The sequence below is a fragment of the Pyxicephalus adspersus genome, chromosome 11 (genome assembly GCF_032062135.1).
Source record: "Pyxicephalus adspersus chromosome 11, UCB_Pads_2.0, whole genome shotgun sequence".
Lineage (NCBI taxonomy): Eukaryota > Metazoa > Chordata > Amphibia > Anura > Pyxicephalidae > Pyxicephalus > Pyxicephalus adspersus.
The window spans coordinates 22,783,918-22,801,315 of NC_092868.1; the positions used below are offsets into that span (position 1 = coordinate 22,783,918).

The 17,398-nt window shown below is 40.1% G+C and overlaps 1 protein-coding gene across 1 annotated transcript in view; it reads left to right on the forward strand.

Annotated features, from left to right (window-relative positions):
• Positions 1–17,398, forward strand: part of POLD1 (DNA polymerase delta 1, catalytic subunit) — a gene marked incomplete in the record, with an annotated part of 178,980 nt that overhangs the window by 37,829 nt on the left and 123,753 nt on the right. Inside the window, 8 exon segments of the mRNA XM_072427214.1 lie at positions 2,412–2,552; positions 6,220–6,345; positions 7,694–7,862; positions 9,023–9,137; positions 9,210–9,339; positions 9,427–9,593; positions 10,557–10,661; positions 11,720–11,860. Coding sequence (XP_072283315.1) covers positions 2,412–2,552; positions 6,220–6,345; positions 7,694–7,862; positions 9,023–9,137; positions 9,210–9,339; positions 9,427–9,593; positions 10,557–10,661; positions 11,720–11,860 — 1,094 coding nt within the window.

A 17,398-nucleotide genomic window follows, 5' to 3' on the forward strand; every position in this document is an offset into this window, starting at 1 on the left:
CTCGCATCACCCAGGGGATGTGACGCTCACATCCTCCTGGTGATGCGAGTGGCATCGTTGCTGGATCCAGGGGGTGAGGTGGGGCGGGGACATCCCCATCTATTATGTAATCTGCTTTTAAATTTTTTTTACAGTAAAAAACACAAAAGTACAAGTACATATTTTAGTGCACCAAGCATCATTGCCCAGTGCCCTGATTTACATTTTGTCCACTATTAGCCCTGATCTTGATCTTACCTTTTGATGACTTTTAAACACTACCTGAATGTATCATTTGATCACTTTGTCTTTTACCTTGATTGTTCCTGACTGTTTGCTGGAGACCACATGGCATCCAAAAGGCATCTCGCCAACGCAAGCTCTGTTTTGGAGGAATTTGAAAGCAGTGTAAGCGATTTAGAGTCCCTTGTGGATTCGAGCGATAGTGATTCACCAGGAAATTTGTCATCAGACAGCGAAAGTAAACTGAGCAACAATTCTGAACCTGAGGTCAGTGCTCAGTGTCACCTCCAAGATTTCCATTCACCGGCGCACCTGGGATGAAAATTGAGGCTGAATGCGACGACCCCCTGGCATACCTGAAGTTGTTTTTGACCGATGGAGGGCACAGTTTGGCATGAAAACGTGTATGCTGTGCGAATCCTCATCTGGCTACATTTGGAATACATTACTTTTCACTGGAAATGGAACACAGTTCAACCCCAGATACAGCCGTTATGGATTGGTAACATCTTCAGTGCTATCCCTCATTGAGCCATTGCTAGATCAGGGCTATTGTGTCACAACTGACAGTTTCTACAGCTATCCTGAGCTTTATGAGTTCCTTCTGCAACACAGAACAGATGCCTATGGAACCGTTAGGGCTAACTGGCGCAACATGCCATCAATGTTTGCAAAAGGGAAACTGAAGACAGGAGAAATTGTTGCCTGGCAGAAAGGCAAGACGATGGCCCTGAGATGGCGTGACAAGAAAGATGTGTGCTTGATGAGTACTGTCCATAATGCCTCCACTGTTCTGGTACACACAAAACGTAAGAAAGAAGTGATGAAGCCACAGGTTGTGATTGACTACAACAACACCATGGGAGGTGTAGACAGAGCTTACCAAGCCATGACATTCTACCCACCGATGGGGAAACGGCAAAGGAAGTGCTACAAGAAGATTTTCAGGCATCTAGTTGAGCAGTGCCTATGGATTGCCTACATTATGTACCGAAAAAATAGTCAGAGGCCTGTGAATCATTCAGACTTCATTTTGCAAGTTTCCGAATCCATAGTCAAGAACCACCAAACACCATTAGTGGCTATGAATAGACCTGTACGTCGTGCTTCCACCGTTGTCAACCCAGAATGCCTGACTGGTCGTCACTTCATTGAATACATCCCAACAACCCAGAAAAAGGCATCACCTACAAGGATGTGTGTGGTTTGCTGTAAAAAAAGACCGATGACAGAGGAAAGAAGAAACTAGGTTCCACTGTCCTGACTGTGATGTTGGACTTTGTGCAGCACCCTGCTTCAAAATCCACCACAACCGGGATGTCTACTAAAAATGTAAATATTTTTTTTCTTAAATCTACATTTAATTTAACTTTTTGCATAAAAAAACTGACAGAATTAGAATGCTAATGGGGGTTAAAAAAGTTGGGCGAAGAGATGGGAGGAGAAGGTATATACATTAGGTCATCAACCTATAAAGGACTAAATGATCTGCAATGAAAAATTAATCCAGCTGATGGAACCGCTCTTGTCATCTTGAATGCATTCTTCCCGCCCTCTCTCTACCCCTTGGCTTCTGTTTGGTGTCCTCTGTTTTTGGGCAGGATCAAAGGCCATGCGATATAAAACAAATTTTAATGCATAGCACTTACCTTCACTTTCCTGATGAAGCAGACTCACTTCTGTGAAACCCATTGAAAGAAATTTGCATATACCTGTGCTGAACCTCACCAAAATTATGTTCTAACAATAAAATATGTATTTGTTACAATGTACAAATGCTTTTATATATGTCTGTTTTGTTATGTGTGTCTGTGTTTTATGTTATGTTTTTCATATTTGAAAATCAAAATTGGTCTTAATGAAAATACCTAATATATTTATGAAGTTATTACCACTAAAAGTCCTTTCCATGTGTCTTTGCCTAAAAATTTGGCAAAAAATTGGGATGTGGTTCAAAGATATACCTTATTACTGTTGCATAATTGTCAGTGACATTTATTTGCTATTTATTTGCTACCGGCAAAGGGCTTTCAGGTATCTATCCATCTTTAGATCTTAATGAGAGTAATATCACTTCCCTTTTTGGCCCGCCATCCCAGTGATCAAACTAATTTTATGATATTTTGGATCTATATTAGAGCAACTAATTTAATGTATATCTTTTTTTTTTTTGTCAATATATCTGGTAGGAACACATGTGCCTGGTATGCTGGGAGCCAGGCAGGGGCCAGTCCCCATAATACGGATGTTTGGGATCACAGCAGTCGGCAACAGTGTATGCTGCCACATCCATGGCTTCGCTCCTTACTTCTATGTACCCTGCCAGACTGGTAAGTGATTTGTAAATATAAATAGTTGTTTTTCGGAAAGAAAGGCATTTGCAATGTATGTGTGTGTGTGTGTGTGTGTATATATATATATATATATATATATATATATATATATATATATATATATATATATATGTATGTATGATTACTAGCCTCAATGGTGAAAACTCTCCATTTGTGTGGAATATGTTAACTGCAATGGTAAAGGTATAACAGCCCTTAGGCTTAGTCTACACGGACTGTTTCCCCAGCGTTTAACCTGAGGCTTTTAAAGCCCATGTTTGAAGTCCCCATGCATTCCAATGGGCTAATCTGAACTCAATGGAGGCATTTTCAAGCGTTTTTAAGCTTTTATGAAAGCTTCAATTGAAAACAATGGGGGCTTTTATAAACATTTTTAGCAGGACTTTGGACTCTGGAAGCCCCCTTTTAAAAGAAGACTCCTAGATTTCCACCACCCCACTCTGGGAAATGAGTACAGGGGTACATAAAACCCCTTACTCATTCCCTGAAAGAGTTAAAATATATGTAAAAAATAGGACCTGGCTTTAATGGTAAAATATTTTATTAAATGTGTGTGTTTGTGTAACAAAATTTTTTTTTTTTTTACAGGTTATCCCAATGACAGGATGATTCCCAGGGCTGCAATGAGCACAGCCCTGGGAATCCTTCTGACAGTGAGGGATCGCAAGGCACTAGGGGTTAAATGAGGACAAGCCTCTCCATTCACCCCTTATGCTTTTACATTTCTCAGCCATTCAGCACTAGACATGAATGGGGAGACTTGTGCCCATTCGTCTCTAGTGCTCCATGATTGGCTGAGAAATAGGAAACCCTGATGACAGCTCAAGCATCATCAGGATTTCCCTATCCTTAGTCAATCAGGGAGCAGAGCAGTTAGCGGAGCTCTACAATGCTGACAGCTCCGCTCCCCTGATCACTCCCGCGGCCCTAGAGGAGCTGTGACATGTATTACAGATACAGAACACATGTCAAACTGTACAAAGTAACAAAACTGAAAATGTGGGTGCAGTGAGGGGACACCTTTGGCAACCCCCGCCCCAACACACACACTAAAATGTCATTATTATGGCAAACGCGCTTCGTTGGTACACATTACTGCCCGCTTCTCACACTGGAACCCCAATTTCTCAGAATGGGTAGCTAAAGGAAACGGAAAACGTGTGGGGAATGTCTGGCTAACACCCCTAAATTTCATCACAATTACATCATTACAACATAAAAAAATCTTTGCCCGTCAAAATTAAATAGAGGCTCAGGTACTGGTACGGTACAGTTGTGTAACAGGGAGGTAGGTTTTGATGGGCAGAGTTTGTTGCCATGATGCCATGGTGATGAAAGTTTCCCCCACTTGCACCTCTAATTTTGTTTACCTGCACCGCTCTGTTGAGAAATTAGGGATCAAGGTAGGGAAGTGGACAGTTACTGTTAGGACCATAAATATTGGACAACTTTTTTCTAATTTTGGTTCTGTACATTACCACAATTAAGTTTAAATGAAACAACTCAGATGCAGTTGAACTGCGGACTTTCAGCTTTAATTCAGTGGGTTGAACAGAAAGATTGCATAAAATTGTGAGGAACTAAAGCTTTTTTTTTTTTTTACACAATCACTTCATTTTAGGGGTTCAAAAGTAATTGGACAATGACTCAAAAGCATTTCCATGGGCTCGTGTGTGCAATTCCTTTGTTATGTCATTATCAATTAAGCAGATAAGGCCTGGAGTTGATTTGAGGGTGGGTGCTTGTATGTGGAAGATTTTGCTGTGAACAGACAACATGCGGTCAAAGGAGCTCTCCATGCAGGTGAAACAAGCCATCCTTAAGCTGCAAAAACAGAAAAAACCCATCTGAGAAATTGCTACAATATTAGGAGTGGCAAAATCTACAGTTTGGTACATCATGAGAAAGAAATAAAACACTGGTGAACTCAGCAACACAAAAAAGACCTGGACGTCCACGAAAGACAAGAGTGGTGAATGATCGCAGAATCATTTCCATGGTGAAGAGAAACCCCTTCATAACAGCCAACCAAGTGAACAACACTCTCTAGGAAGTAGGCATCTTGATATCCAAGTCTACCATAAAGAAAAAACTGCTACTTAAAAAGTAAATACAGAGGCTGCACTGCAAGGTGCAAGCCACTCATAAGCCTCAAAAAAAGAAAGGCTAGATTGGACTTTGCTCAAAAACATCTAAAAATGCCAGCTAATAAAATTGAAGGTGTAGGGGTTAAAAAAGTGTCCCCCACTTGAACCTACATTTTCAGTTTCCTGCACTTCCTCGTTCCAGGTAAATTGGGGTTCAAAGAACAGAAGTTACAATTATAGTTTTGTGAAAGGTAGGTAAAAATGTAGGGGCCCCACACCAATGCTCCTTGTCATGTAAGTGGCCCCTGGGGGTCCTGGGGTCCTAGATAAATTTCACCAGTTTTGCAGTTTTTTTGCCCATAAAATATAGACAGTGATTAGTTTTTTCTTTTTTGGGGTGGACCCCTTCCCTCATTACTGCCATGGTGGTAAAGACTGCAGGGTAAATCTGCAGCCTCCTAGGATATTGGATATCGGGGCCTGATATCAGGAACACATAATCAGGGGCAATCCTATGTAAAAAAACGTGCTCAATCTCACGCATGCCCAATGAGATCAGCATTTGATGGAACAGTGAGCATCAGAAAGAAGAGGGAATCTGAGCAAGCTGGGGACTCACTGGGCTCAGTTCATGGCCAGACTAAAGTTATCTAGATATAACGCTAGAAGACCACATCTGAAGTCGGGCTGAATTCACATTGGCAGTAAGGTTGCATTTGCTGCCTTTCCCCCTTACTTTTCTCTCGCTAGGAACCACTGCTGGTTAAAAAATGCTATGCCTGAAAAAGCCCAGTTCTTACCCCCTGTTACTAAACCCAGATGCTTAACAGTTACCACCGGTTACCAATCCAAGTAGTCACTCAGGAGGGATAAATGGCCAAGTTTTTTTTTACTGCTAATGTGAACTAAGCCTAACTTGTTACACCACATTGATCACAACATTACACTACTACAAGGGATTACACACATAAAACATGGAACATTAGCACTGAACAGTTTGGGCATAATACCAGGCATTAGAAAGTTGAAACGAAGTATAGGGGGTAGGTAGGACACTGACACAATAAAAGAGGTTACTGGATACCTGTGGCATAAATAACCAGGGAGCACTAAGTTTGCTGTGTCTTGCCCCGCCTACTTTTTTTACTACCCGGCTACAGCTTCCCACCACCCGGCTGAAAACATTTGGAGCTTATCGGGAAAGGAAAATTATAGTAACAAATGCTGTGGAAGAATGACCCAAAAATGACCCAACATACTTTTGTATTTACATTTTTCAATAGAATAGGGGAGGTTACTTATGCGTAAAAGTCCATAGTGCTTTGTTTTTAGGTTTTAATTATAGTTTAAAAAGCAGAAAAGTGTGTATTTTGTATTAACCAGATGTATACATGTGTATGTATACAATATATGTTTTTCTACTTTGTGTAGTAAAAATTGGTAGTTGCCCCTTTTAGTAGTATATTAAAATTATCAAAAACTTTTCCCATTGTGGACTGCTTTTTCCAGTTTGTTTGACAATGCAGTATAAATTTTTGTTATTATGTGTTCTTCAGGTTTTAAGCAAGAAAATTTAAGTGACTTCAAAAAGGAGCTGAATAACGCCGTGATAAAGGACATGCGGTCCAATAAAGACAGCATTTCACAGGCTGTCCTGGCTGTTGACATCTGTATGAAAGAGAGTGAGTATTTGTTTATTTGTTTTTCGCTAAAAGAAGGCACTGTGTAAGTTAAATGTCCTATAATGTGTAATACTTCCAGTTATATTAATACTTTATTTTCAGAATACTTACAAAGGGTAAAGAAAAGAATCAAACCCTTCATAAAATTTACATTTTGTTGCATTGCAGCCTGAAATATAGACATGTGAGATATATTAAGTGAGGGGGTTTAATAGCAACAGTTAATAAAAAACAAAAAAAAACAATCACTGAAATGGATAAATTGGATAAATGACCACCCTGTGTAAGTACTTTTCTTTTTTTATTGCCTTAAGTCAGTTAGGATACTTTTCTACAAACTTAGCACATCCATACAGTGCAATATTTGCTCACTCTTCTTTATATAAGCTCAGTAAAATTGTGTAGAGACCTGGGTGGGCTGCCACCTTCAATTCATTCCACAGATTTTCAATAAGGGTTAACTAGGCTATGCAAAGACATTTACATGTTACTCCTTTAGCCACTGTATGGTCAACTTAGCAGTCTGCTTTAGACGTTTGCCACGTTGAAAGGTAAACTTTATTCTCATTGACAGCTTCAAAGAAGACAAAAGGTTTTCCTCAAGAATTTAATGGTATATTGTAATATTATAGGTGCCCCAGCCTTGACTGCAGAGAAAAACTCAGTTTCTCATGCATTTGAGCTAACAAGTACAGGTTGACTATCAAAAATCCGGCAACCTCTGGACCTGAGGAGTGCCGGATTTTAGAAAATCACGATTTTTTTTTTTTTGTATACTTACCTCCACACAGGCAGCCTTCCTCTCGCAGCACCCCCGGACATCTAGCACAGTTCCGGGGAGCAGGCAGCAGGGACGTTTCAAGGTGTAATTAGATTAGCAAGCAAGTGTTTCTGCAGAACAGTGCAAAAACATTAGTGGCCAAACGGTGTACTGCAGTCCCTGTATTGAATATGCAATCTGAAATTCATGCCGGGAAACTGAAGTAAACGGATAATCGATGGCCGGATTTTCGATTGTCAACCTGTACTAAAATTCTCTAGGAATAGTTATTATACTGAGCTTATCAATTTGTATACAAATTATTACAAGTTAATATAGTGGCCAATTTACATACCTTGGTGTACAATAAAAAAGATAATCAGTTACACCTGATTAAGTTTACAAGTATTTTTTTGGTGGGATTGGGGGGGCGGGGGTTTAATACTTTTATCTCTGTTGTTTTCTTTTTCACTGAAATGACATTAAATCTTTCACTTGGATGTTAAAAGTTGAGTAATAATAAAATCGGTGAAGAAGACCGCTTCTCAGTCAAATGGATTTTTAGTGATGTATTTAAATCCATTGTAGACATGTATGGATACCATGGGAAGAGGAGTGTACCCTTTCTGAAGATTACTATGGCCCTTCCACGCCTAATTGCACCTGCCAAGCGTCTTCTAGAACAAGGTTTGCGGTTCGGAAGCTTCCCAACACATTGCTACCAGGCCTATGAAGCTAATATTGACTTTGAAATAAGGTATTCTTTAATAGTAATACCTTACCACTGTGTTTACCATGCCACCATTGTGCTGTAATAAGTTTCTTGTGATTTGTTTACATTTCAGCCAGGGAACTGTCGATTTCCGTAAATGCATCTAAAGCACACATGTATATTCTTTGTGTACAAGACACAATGACTTTGCTTTGCAGCTGTCCATTTTTTTCTGTCTGCATCAAACATTTATATGCAAATAATCCCCAGGAAACCCAATAACCACAGCATTTAGTTGTCCGCCTAAAATCATGGCATTTGTTTGAGGAGCTAATCATTTTAACTTTATTTGTAAAGCATCATTATGTTACACAACTCTGTACAATAAATAGGGGGTGCAATTAGACAGATTTTACAGACAGATACTGTGACCCAGGAAGATGAAGGACCCTGCCCAAAAGAATTTACAATCTAAGAGGTGGGGGAATATGGTACACAGTAGGAGGCGGATATGGAAGGGTGGCTAAAGCTGCGTACACACCTGCAATTTTTCTCGTTGGAAAGGATCTTTCACGATCCTTTCCAACGAGAAAAGACTGCACGATGCATGAACGATGCTGTACATACAGCACCGTTCATGCTCTATGGAGAGGGGAGGGGGAGAGCGGCGGAGCGGCACCCTGCTGCACGCTCTCCCCTTCCCTTTCATTAGGATCGGTCGTCGTCCATCGTCCATGGATCCGCCAGGACGGTCGTCGGACGATGGACGACGACCGACTGTACACATGGCAGATTTTCGCCCGATAATTGGCCGATACCGATTATCGGGCGAGAAAAATTTGCCGTGTGTACGCAGCTTAAGTAGTTACATAATTAGCCTGAAAAAAGACACAAGTCCATCTAGTTTAATCACTAGGGAAAAAAATATTTTACAAATAAAAACTCTATTAACAAAGCAACTAGTTTAGATTGTACCCATTAGGCAGCTGGTAACAGTTTAATGAGAAAAACATTGTTTTTGTAGCCATTTGGAAATGCTGGTGCTGTGCAGGTATTTGTCGGAATTAGCAGACCTCTTTGTGTTTTGTTATGCTGCAATGCTTTAAGATCCTGCTTACAAAATAAATAATGAAGGGCTTGTCTGTACAGCATGGATAAAGTAGAATAATTTTTATTTGATGTAATGTATCTACTAACTTTTCCAGGTTTATGGTGGACAATGATATTGTTGGGTGTAACTGGATTGAACTCCCATCTGGCAAATACCAAATTCGTAAAGAATCCCAGAGAGACCAGCTGGCTAAAGACAATACCAACAAGGTAATCATCAAATGGTATACTTGGTTGTATCTTTTTTAGTTTAAGCGCTAATCCTTGTTTGTTTTTCTGCAGGTATCTCTTGCTCAGATGGAGATTGATATCAGTTGGACAGATCTTAAAAGTCACCCCGCTGAGGGCGATTGGCAGAAGATTGCACCTCTTCGGGTGCTTAGCTTTGACATAGAATGTGCAGGGAGGAAAGGTATTGTGTTATTCAACAAGTTCTTGTCTAGTAAATATTTAATTATTAGTCCTGACTTTTTTTTTCTTTTTTGGTTTTGACTCCTAGGTGTGTTTCCTGAGCCTGATAAAGACCCAGTTATCCAGATAGCTAACATGGTTCTGAGGCAAGGGGAGAAAGACCCTTTCATCCGCAATGTTTTCACTCTGGACACCTGTGCTAGTATAGTTGGTTCTCAAGTGCTTTGCTTTGAAAAGGAGGATGCACTACTGAAAGTACGTTGCCTCCATAGTAAACCAACGATAATGGGCAGATTGCACTAAACCAATTTTGTTTATCTGCAAAAGTTGATAGATGATTTCTCACCTTTAGCTTTGGGTTACTACATACTGTAAATTGTTTTTGTTTAAAGGAATGCTGGAGTATTTTATGTAGATGATATGTCTTATTCTGTTTTTAAACAGGTGTTTATTGTTACAGTTTTTCACTTTCACTGAAACTTTTTTTTTTTGGTCTTGTTTTATTTTAGGCAAGGAAGCTGTATGTTTTTTAACAAGGGCAGTAATGGAAGATATAGCCATAATCATTTAGTACAAGTCAAATTTAGGGCAGAAATCTTATACAACATCAAGTAACGTAGTAACCCATCTGTACAAATTTGTCAGGAAAAGGGATAGGGTGCAGATGTAATGTAAATGTAGTGATGCTTGAGGCTGGAATATGTATTGCAACATATATAATAACCTGCATTGATCAGAACTGGCAGTCATCCTCAGACTGTATTGCTGAACTAGGCTTCAATGAATGTCTTCCTCTGAGTCTTCTAATAAACAATTCTGTGTTGATCATGTTACTTCAGTGTCCTGTAGTAATGCATGTTTCCCATTGTCTTTCCTCTTGAAAAATGCAGACAATATTGATCCAGGCTAGTCCAACTATTGAGTATTATCAGCACTGCCTTCATAACATGTACCCCTAATTTTATAGAGAGAAGGTGAGGTGTCCTGTAGCCAAACTAGAAGCTGACAACATTCTTGGAATTTTGTTGCAACAGATGAATTCTGGCAGCTCAAGGGCCATTTTCCTGTGCATAAAGCCTTTTTTTAAAGCATAAAGCAAGACAAATATGTATGTTTTGCATGGGTGTAGAAAATGACTTTGTTTTTTCTGTGAAGACAGTAATCCTCTAAACCTCTGTTTTGTTTTTCTTTTTGTTTGTTTTTTTTTTTATTATACAGGCTTGGGCAGAGTTTGTACGCATTGTTGATCCTGATATCATAACTGGTTACAACATTCAGAACTTTGATTTGCCATATCTGATCAACAGAGCACAGAGTCTTAAGGTAAAATTTCCACTGTTCTTATTGTGTAGTATGAGGTGTACACTGCAGTGTAATCCTTTTAGATTTAATTCTCCAGTGGTCAAATGCCCTTTGCCCTCTTCTGCTTGTTGAAGCTTCAAGAGTATGTAAACACCAGCAATGAACTTCTTTTATTTGGTCCCTGATTGTCTGCTAAAGCAAAATAGTTTCGATAGTATAATTTTCTGTTCCATAAAGGTAAAAAAAACTACTTGTTGATCCTGCCAGAAATCTTGACGTGCTTTTCGCTTGTTCTACACTCAGCTACATTGTTTCAAGCTACCTTGAGAGGTAGAAGAGGATAAGGCAGCCTATTCCAGTCCACAAAGGCTCAGAAAAGAAGCATTTCTACCTGGTTTTATTGCATCCAATACTGTCTATCAACAGACTACTGGACAGACTACCTGACCCCTAGAGGAAATGAAACCTAAGAGGCAAATTAAAGTTTATGTATAATTTAGGTGACACTAACACAGGGCAGCAAAAAAAAAAAAAAAAATAGTAAGAAAGTGCCAGAGTTGTTCCAGGTTTGCTTAATCACCCAGTTTCTATGCCTTCCTCAGGATTTCTGAGCTTAACTTCCATAAAAGTGGTTTCTTTTATCTGCAGTATATGAGGCATAATTTGGATTTAGTAGTTGATTTAGGCATTTATTATTGTAATCTTTGTAGTGTAATTAGTTAAGCTTAGTTCACATTTAAAAAACAAACTGCATTTACCACTCCTGAGTGCCTGTACCAGTAGCCCCCCCCTTTTTCCAAGAGTGGTAACTGCTGGATTTACATCTGTTTCCATACACAATTACAGCTCTTTATATAAAAAGCCCAGCTTTATCAGTTCATATGTTGGCATGCTTGTAGGAAGAGAAAGCAGAGTTATTAAGATGAAGTCATAACTTTGCTACTTCACTTTTCGTAGTCATTACATAGGCTGAGACAGTTCCAGTAACAGCTGGGCCCAGAAGTTGGTTGAAACATGAAGGGCATCAAACAAGACATCTAGGCCAAAAAAATCTTAAAACTCTCTTTTATCTGTTGCAGGTTAACACATTTCCTTTTCTAGGAAGAATTCCAAGCATGAAGTCTATTATACGGGACTCATCTTTCCAATCCAAGCAGATGGGTAGAAGAGAAAATAAAGTCATCAACACAGAGGGTCGTGTTCAATTTGATCTTCTGCAGGTAATATAAGATGAAGTTTTATGTTATTTTGTTATTTAAAAAAACAGTTATTTACAGAACTGTATGTTAAAAAGCGTCTTAGCTGGGTTTTACCTGGGATTAAGAATCCACCACTTTGTTTATTTAGGAAAAAAATTGCTGTGGTTACAACTCAACATTATACTGTGATTGACAGTTTTGTCTGTAATGCAATGCATGGGAATGGGTAGAGTTGTGTTGTTGTTTATTAAACTTTATTTATTTAGCACCAGCATATTACCTAGCACTGTACAAGTGAGGCAGTGTACAGAGTGAGGAGATTCAGTCCAAGGGATAACACTTGGGGAACACTAACAGGGGGGAGAGTGGAACAAGAAGAGTTAACATTAACAAAAAATTGGTCAGATAAAGAAAAGTTGTCTTGTCACATTTCTCATGAGATGACTACTTATGCAACGGCTGTTGGCAGGTCAAAATCCAGATTGAAGTGGGTCTAGTAGGCAGTTGGTGTTGTATAGGCTGTAAGTGTCCGAAACAGACTCATGAAAGATGGTTGCTAGAGATAATGATACTTTCTATGTGCACTAACTCGTTTGTATGTGAGGTAAAGAAATTTTCCTGTATTTCTTCTCCAAATGATATCTGTACAAGAAATTGGGGTTCAGTTATCATTGGGACAGGAAAGTACAGAAAGCAATATGATCATTGTCAGTGCTCAACCCAGAAATTATTTTTAGCTGGGTGGGAAGAAATTGTAGGTGGGTTGGCAAGCCCCCCTGTATTGTGACCCAACTCTTCAGTAACCACCCATAAACAGCCAGGTGGTTGCTGAAAATTGCCGGGTGGTACGCCCAGTTAAAAGGGGCTGGGGAGAACACTGTGATTTAGTCTGATGCTTCCCCACCCCAGTTTATTTTTTGTTGTCTTTTTTGTAATTTGAGAGATCACCTTCTGAATAAAAATGGAAGGAAATATATTGCATTTTTACTGCTTTTACAGCAGACAGCTTCAGGTTATCCTGACATGAGTCTGTTGGTCCTTTTTCGTTTTGTGTTCTAGTTGTGGTAATTGCAAACCACTACCCCAGAGATGCATTTAAGTGCAACTCTCCTGATCTCTTAAGGTTTGGAACCTATGTATGTAAAATTTGTTACCACGTTTTCCATGATGAAAAAAGAAAGTTAATATCCTGGTTATCTTGTTTTTAATTATCTTACTTTCTGCTCTTTTTCCATTCTGTTTTTTTTTTTTTTTTTTTGAATAATCTTTATTGAAATTTTTCAAATTATACAAGACAACATAGGTATAAACAGTAAGACAAAGGAAACAATACCATTTTTGAGCATGATACTTGTAAAAACTGAAAGATACACACCAAATTATCATAAATGAAAGAGCCTGCGGTCTATATCAGGGGCAGTATGATGATCCAGCCAAGGTGTCCAAACTTTGTAAAATTTGTGCAGAGAATCACTGGCTACAGCAGACATTTTTTCTAAGACCATAGTGTCTGACAATGGCGTTAGGTACCACCTAAACAATACTTTATATGCGTTTTCCTGCATAATTACATTTGGAGAGCAGTGAGCTATGGTCTGCCATATCTTCTGCCACTCCTCCGTATCTAACTTAGTGCCCAAATCTGTCTCCCATCTATCTACATAAGGGGGAGGGCAGGTATCTATACTTATTAATAGATCGTAAATCATAGATACCAAACCTGCAGAGCTAGCACCCCGATAGCAGCAGGATTCAAAGCTTGTAAGCTTAAGTGGAGAGTTTGCTGTATGTTTAAGTAAACTGTTTACAAAGTGTCTAATCTGTACATATCTGAAAAGCTCGCCCGAAGGCAGAGTCCAGTGTTCCTGCAGATACGCGAAGGACCTGATCCCAGAAAACGAGAACAGGTCATACACACATCGGACAGGCCTTTGTGCCCACCAGAGAAAAGCTCTTGGGTTCTCATATGCTGGTGTAAAAATAGGGCAATTTATAATACCAAATTAGGGGGTGTGAACAGACATCAGGCCTGCGGAAACCTTCACCCTATCCCATATACCCAGGGCATAAGACAGCATGGGATCAGACACCAGAGGGCGTTTGGAGGAAGGTAACCATAGAAGATTATGTATTTGCACTGCTGGTAGTTCTGCAGCATACAATTGGGCCCAAATTGGTAAGCCATTAGTGCGGTGGAGTGCCACTAATGGAGCTAGTTGAGCAGCCTGCATATACCTGCCGAAATTAGGGACCGAAAGCCCCCCTTTTAATCTATGTCGGTGCAGTACTTTATCTGGCACTCGTGGTCTCCCAGGGTCCCAGATAAATCGTAACACTTTCTTCTGTTCGTCTTTAAGCACTTGCATGGGGACTGGAACTGGAAGGGTACGAAATAGGTACAATAACTTCGGGAGATAGGTCATCTTTATAGCATGTATTCTACCTATCCAGGACAGCGGGAGATTCTGCCATTTGGAGCACAAGATTGCGGAACAAAGGCGGATAGTTAGCCTGATATATTGAGGACATTTGGGAGGTGATTTTTATACCTAAGTATGGTATAACTCTCAACCATTTATAGGCAAAGTAAGGTAGCAACGCTTCAACAACCGGTGATGGCAAGGAAACATTTAAAGCTTTAGATTTTTCATTATTTATTACTAAACCTGATATCTCTGAAAATTGGGTAAGTAAAATGTGCAAATTTGGCAAGGTCGTGTTTGGGGCCGTTAATGTTAGCAATATATCATCTGCATACAGCATAATTTTGTGCACCGTATTAAACACTGTTATCCCAGCTATATCCGAATGTGAACGAACTGCCGCTGCCAATGGCTCGAGGGCTAATATGAACAATATAGGAGACAAAGGGCAGCCCTGTCTGGTCCCCCGCAATATCGGGAATGGAGTGGAGGTATGGCCCATATATTTCACAGTAGCGGAAGGCGAGGCATACAGTGCTTCAATCCAGTGCAAAAAATGAGTGCCAAAACCCCATCTACCGAGAGCATAGAACAAGTCCGCACATCCAACGATAACATCATACATTCAATTGATGTAGCCTGTGATAGATATAACAATTGAAGGGCTCTGCGAACATTATCTCCAGCTTGACGTCGTGGGACAAAGCCCACTTGGTCACCGTGTATTAGACTACTTAGGAATCCATTCAGTCTTGTAGCTAAGATTTTTGCCAGTAATTTCACGTCTACATTTAGGAGTGAAATAGGTCAATAGTTAGCCCAGGATGTATGGTCGGTCGATGGCTTAGGTATCATGGCAATAGATGCCTTCAAGGATTCCGGATGAAAAGCACGCCCTTGCTTCAGATCATTAAACATAGTTTGCAAATGAGGCGTTAAGGCTGCTGACATTTTTTTGTAGAACAATGGAGAGAAACCATCCGGACCCGGACTCTTACCCACTTTTAAGGATTTAATAGCCATTTCAATTTCTGAAGCCATGATATCTCTCTGTAACCCCTCTAAGTCTGTACTATTGATTTTAGGCAAATCAATATTAGCAAAGAAACGATCAGCTCTGCATGTGTCCAGTGCAGGAGGTGCCGAATAAAGATCCGCCAACCGAGCCTGAAACTCCTGGACAAGCAATGTACCAGGTTTGTTACCACAGTAATAAAAGTTATGCCTCGTCTGCTGCAATTGATATACTGCTTGATCAGATAGACAAAGGTTTAATTCAGCGCGTGCTTTACGCAATGCAATTAAAGTGCCTAATGAAGGGTTCACCTTATGTAATTGAACTTGTCGCAAATAAGCTGACTCTAACCGGGTCTGGGCTTGTGTGCGTTTTCGCTTCTTAACGGCTGCTAGCTGAATAAGGTGACCACGTATTACCGCTTTATAAGCATCCCACAGTATCGTGGGAGTTGATACTGAGCCTGTATTCAGATGAAAGAATTCTGTAGTAAGATCCGTCAGTTTTTGCAACGTTTCTGGACAAGTTAGTAGGCAATCGTTAATTGACCACTGCCTAGCATAAGGTTTAATCACTAGGGATGAGCATGTTATTACCACTGGGTCGTGGTCTGACCACGGCACTGTTGGTATACTGGCTTTTAGTATAACAGGTAACAAGGTTCTAGGAACCCATATGTGGTCAATTCTTGAATAAGAATTATGGGAAGCTGAATAGAATGTATAGTCACGAGACATAGGATGAAACTCTCGCCAAATATCAAGCATGCCCAGACTCTGGAAGCAGTCTTGTATTGCTTTACTCTCAGAAGAGGGAGAGGTAGAAGAATTAGTGCTTTTGTCTAATTTGTTGTTGAACACAGTATTAGAATCACCACAGCAAATCAGAGTTCCCTTCATACATAACCGTGTTTCCTCCAACATATCTCGAAAAAAGGATACAGGAGGAGAGTTGGGGGCATAATATGCTAGCAAGGTGACCTCCGTGTTCTGTAAAGTGCCACACAGAATCAGATAACGACCATTCGGGTCCGCCACCTGATGGGTGCATTTAAATAGCATAGACTGGTGAAAGGCTATAAGTACCCCTCTATGTTTCTTAGTTGCCGGAGCATGAAAGACTTGAGGATAGCGAGTGTGCATGAACTTAGGAGTTGAAGACACTGAAAAGTGTGTCTCTTGCATGCACGCTATATCTATGCCCGAGGAGTGACAGTAGTTAAACACTGTTTTCCGTTTGGCTGGTGAGTTTAGACCCTTGGCATTGATTGACATTATATGTAAAGACATTTCAAAGAGAATCGTGAGGGAATGCTAATATATGAGAACCTGATACAATATAGAAGGCACCCAGGTTGGCAGTCGAGTACATCAACATATACAAAACATAACAGAAAACAAAAGTAAAAACAGAAAATTAACATAAACTAACTACTAAAAAAAGACCGACAGAAGACATACAAAAAATACCCATAAGTGGGTCTAACAAAAGGACCACTAGAGCCGATAGGGCTCGAGGAATCCTGAGTAACAAATCATAGTCAGGATTACCTGATCCTACAGTCCAATCCTGCAGATCCAATGTAATCCAATGGGGCGTCATGTATCCAACAAGCTGGCTGGAGATGAAACAAAAGTGTCTACGGAAAATAAAAAAAAAAAATAAAAAAAAAAATTTTAAGCGAAAAGGTGGAAAAGAGACCCGTATATGTTTGCATCACGGAGAACTAGGAAAAAGATTATCCAGGAGACTTGAGAGGCTAGACGGGTAAGCGCTTGAGATCGGTGATCAAGGCTTCGTTGAGGTGTATTGGAGAGACCAGATGAATCCGAGCATGGCATTCCTGAGATTCGCTGGTCAGAAGGTGAAGTTGTTGCCGGCAGGTGCGAAAGACCAAGCTGTGTAAGACAGGTTTGAGCATCTTCAGGGGTTGAAAATTGGTACTGGCCTCCTTGCATCTGGAACAGCAGTTTGAAGGGGTATCCCCAACGGTAACGAATCCCATTAGCCGATAGGACGTGCAGAAAAGGTCGAAGGGCTCTTCGTTTTGCTAAGGTAGAAGAGGCCAAATCAGCAAACAAACCATATTCAATGCCCTGAAATTGTAAACAGGAGCTGTTC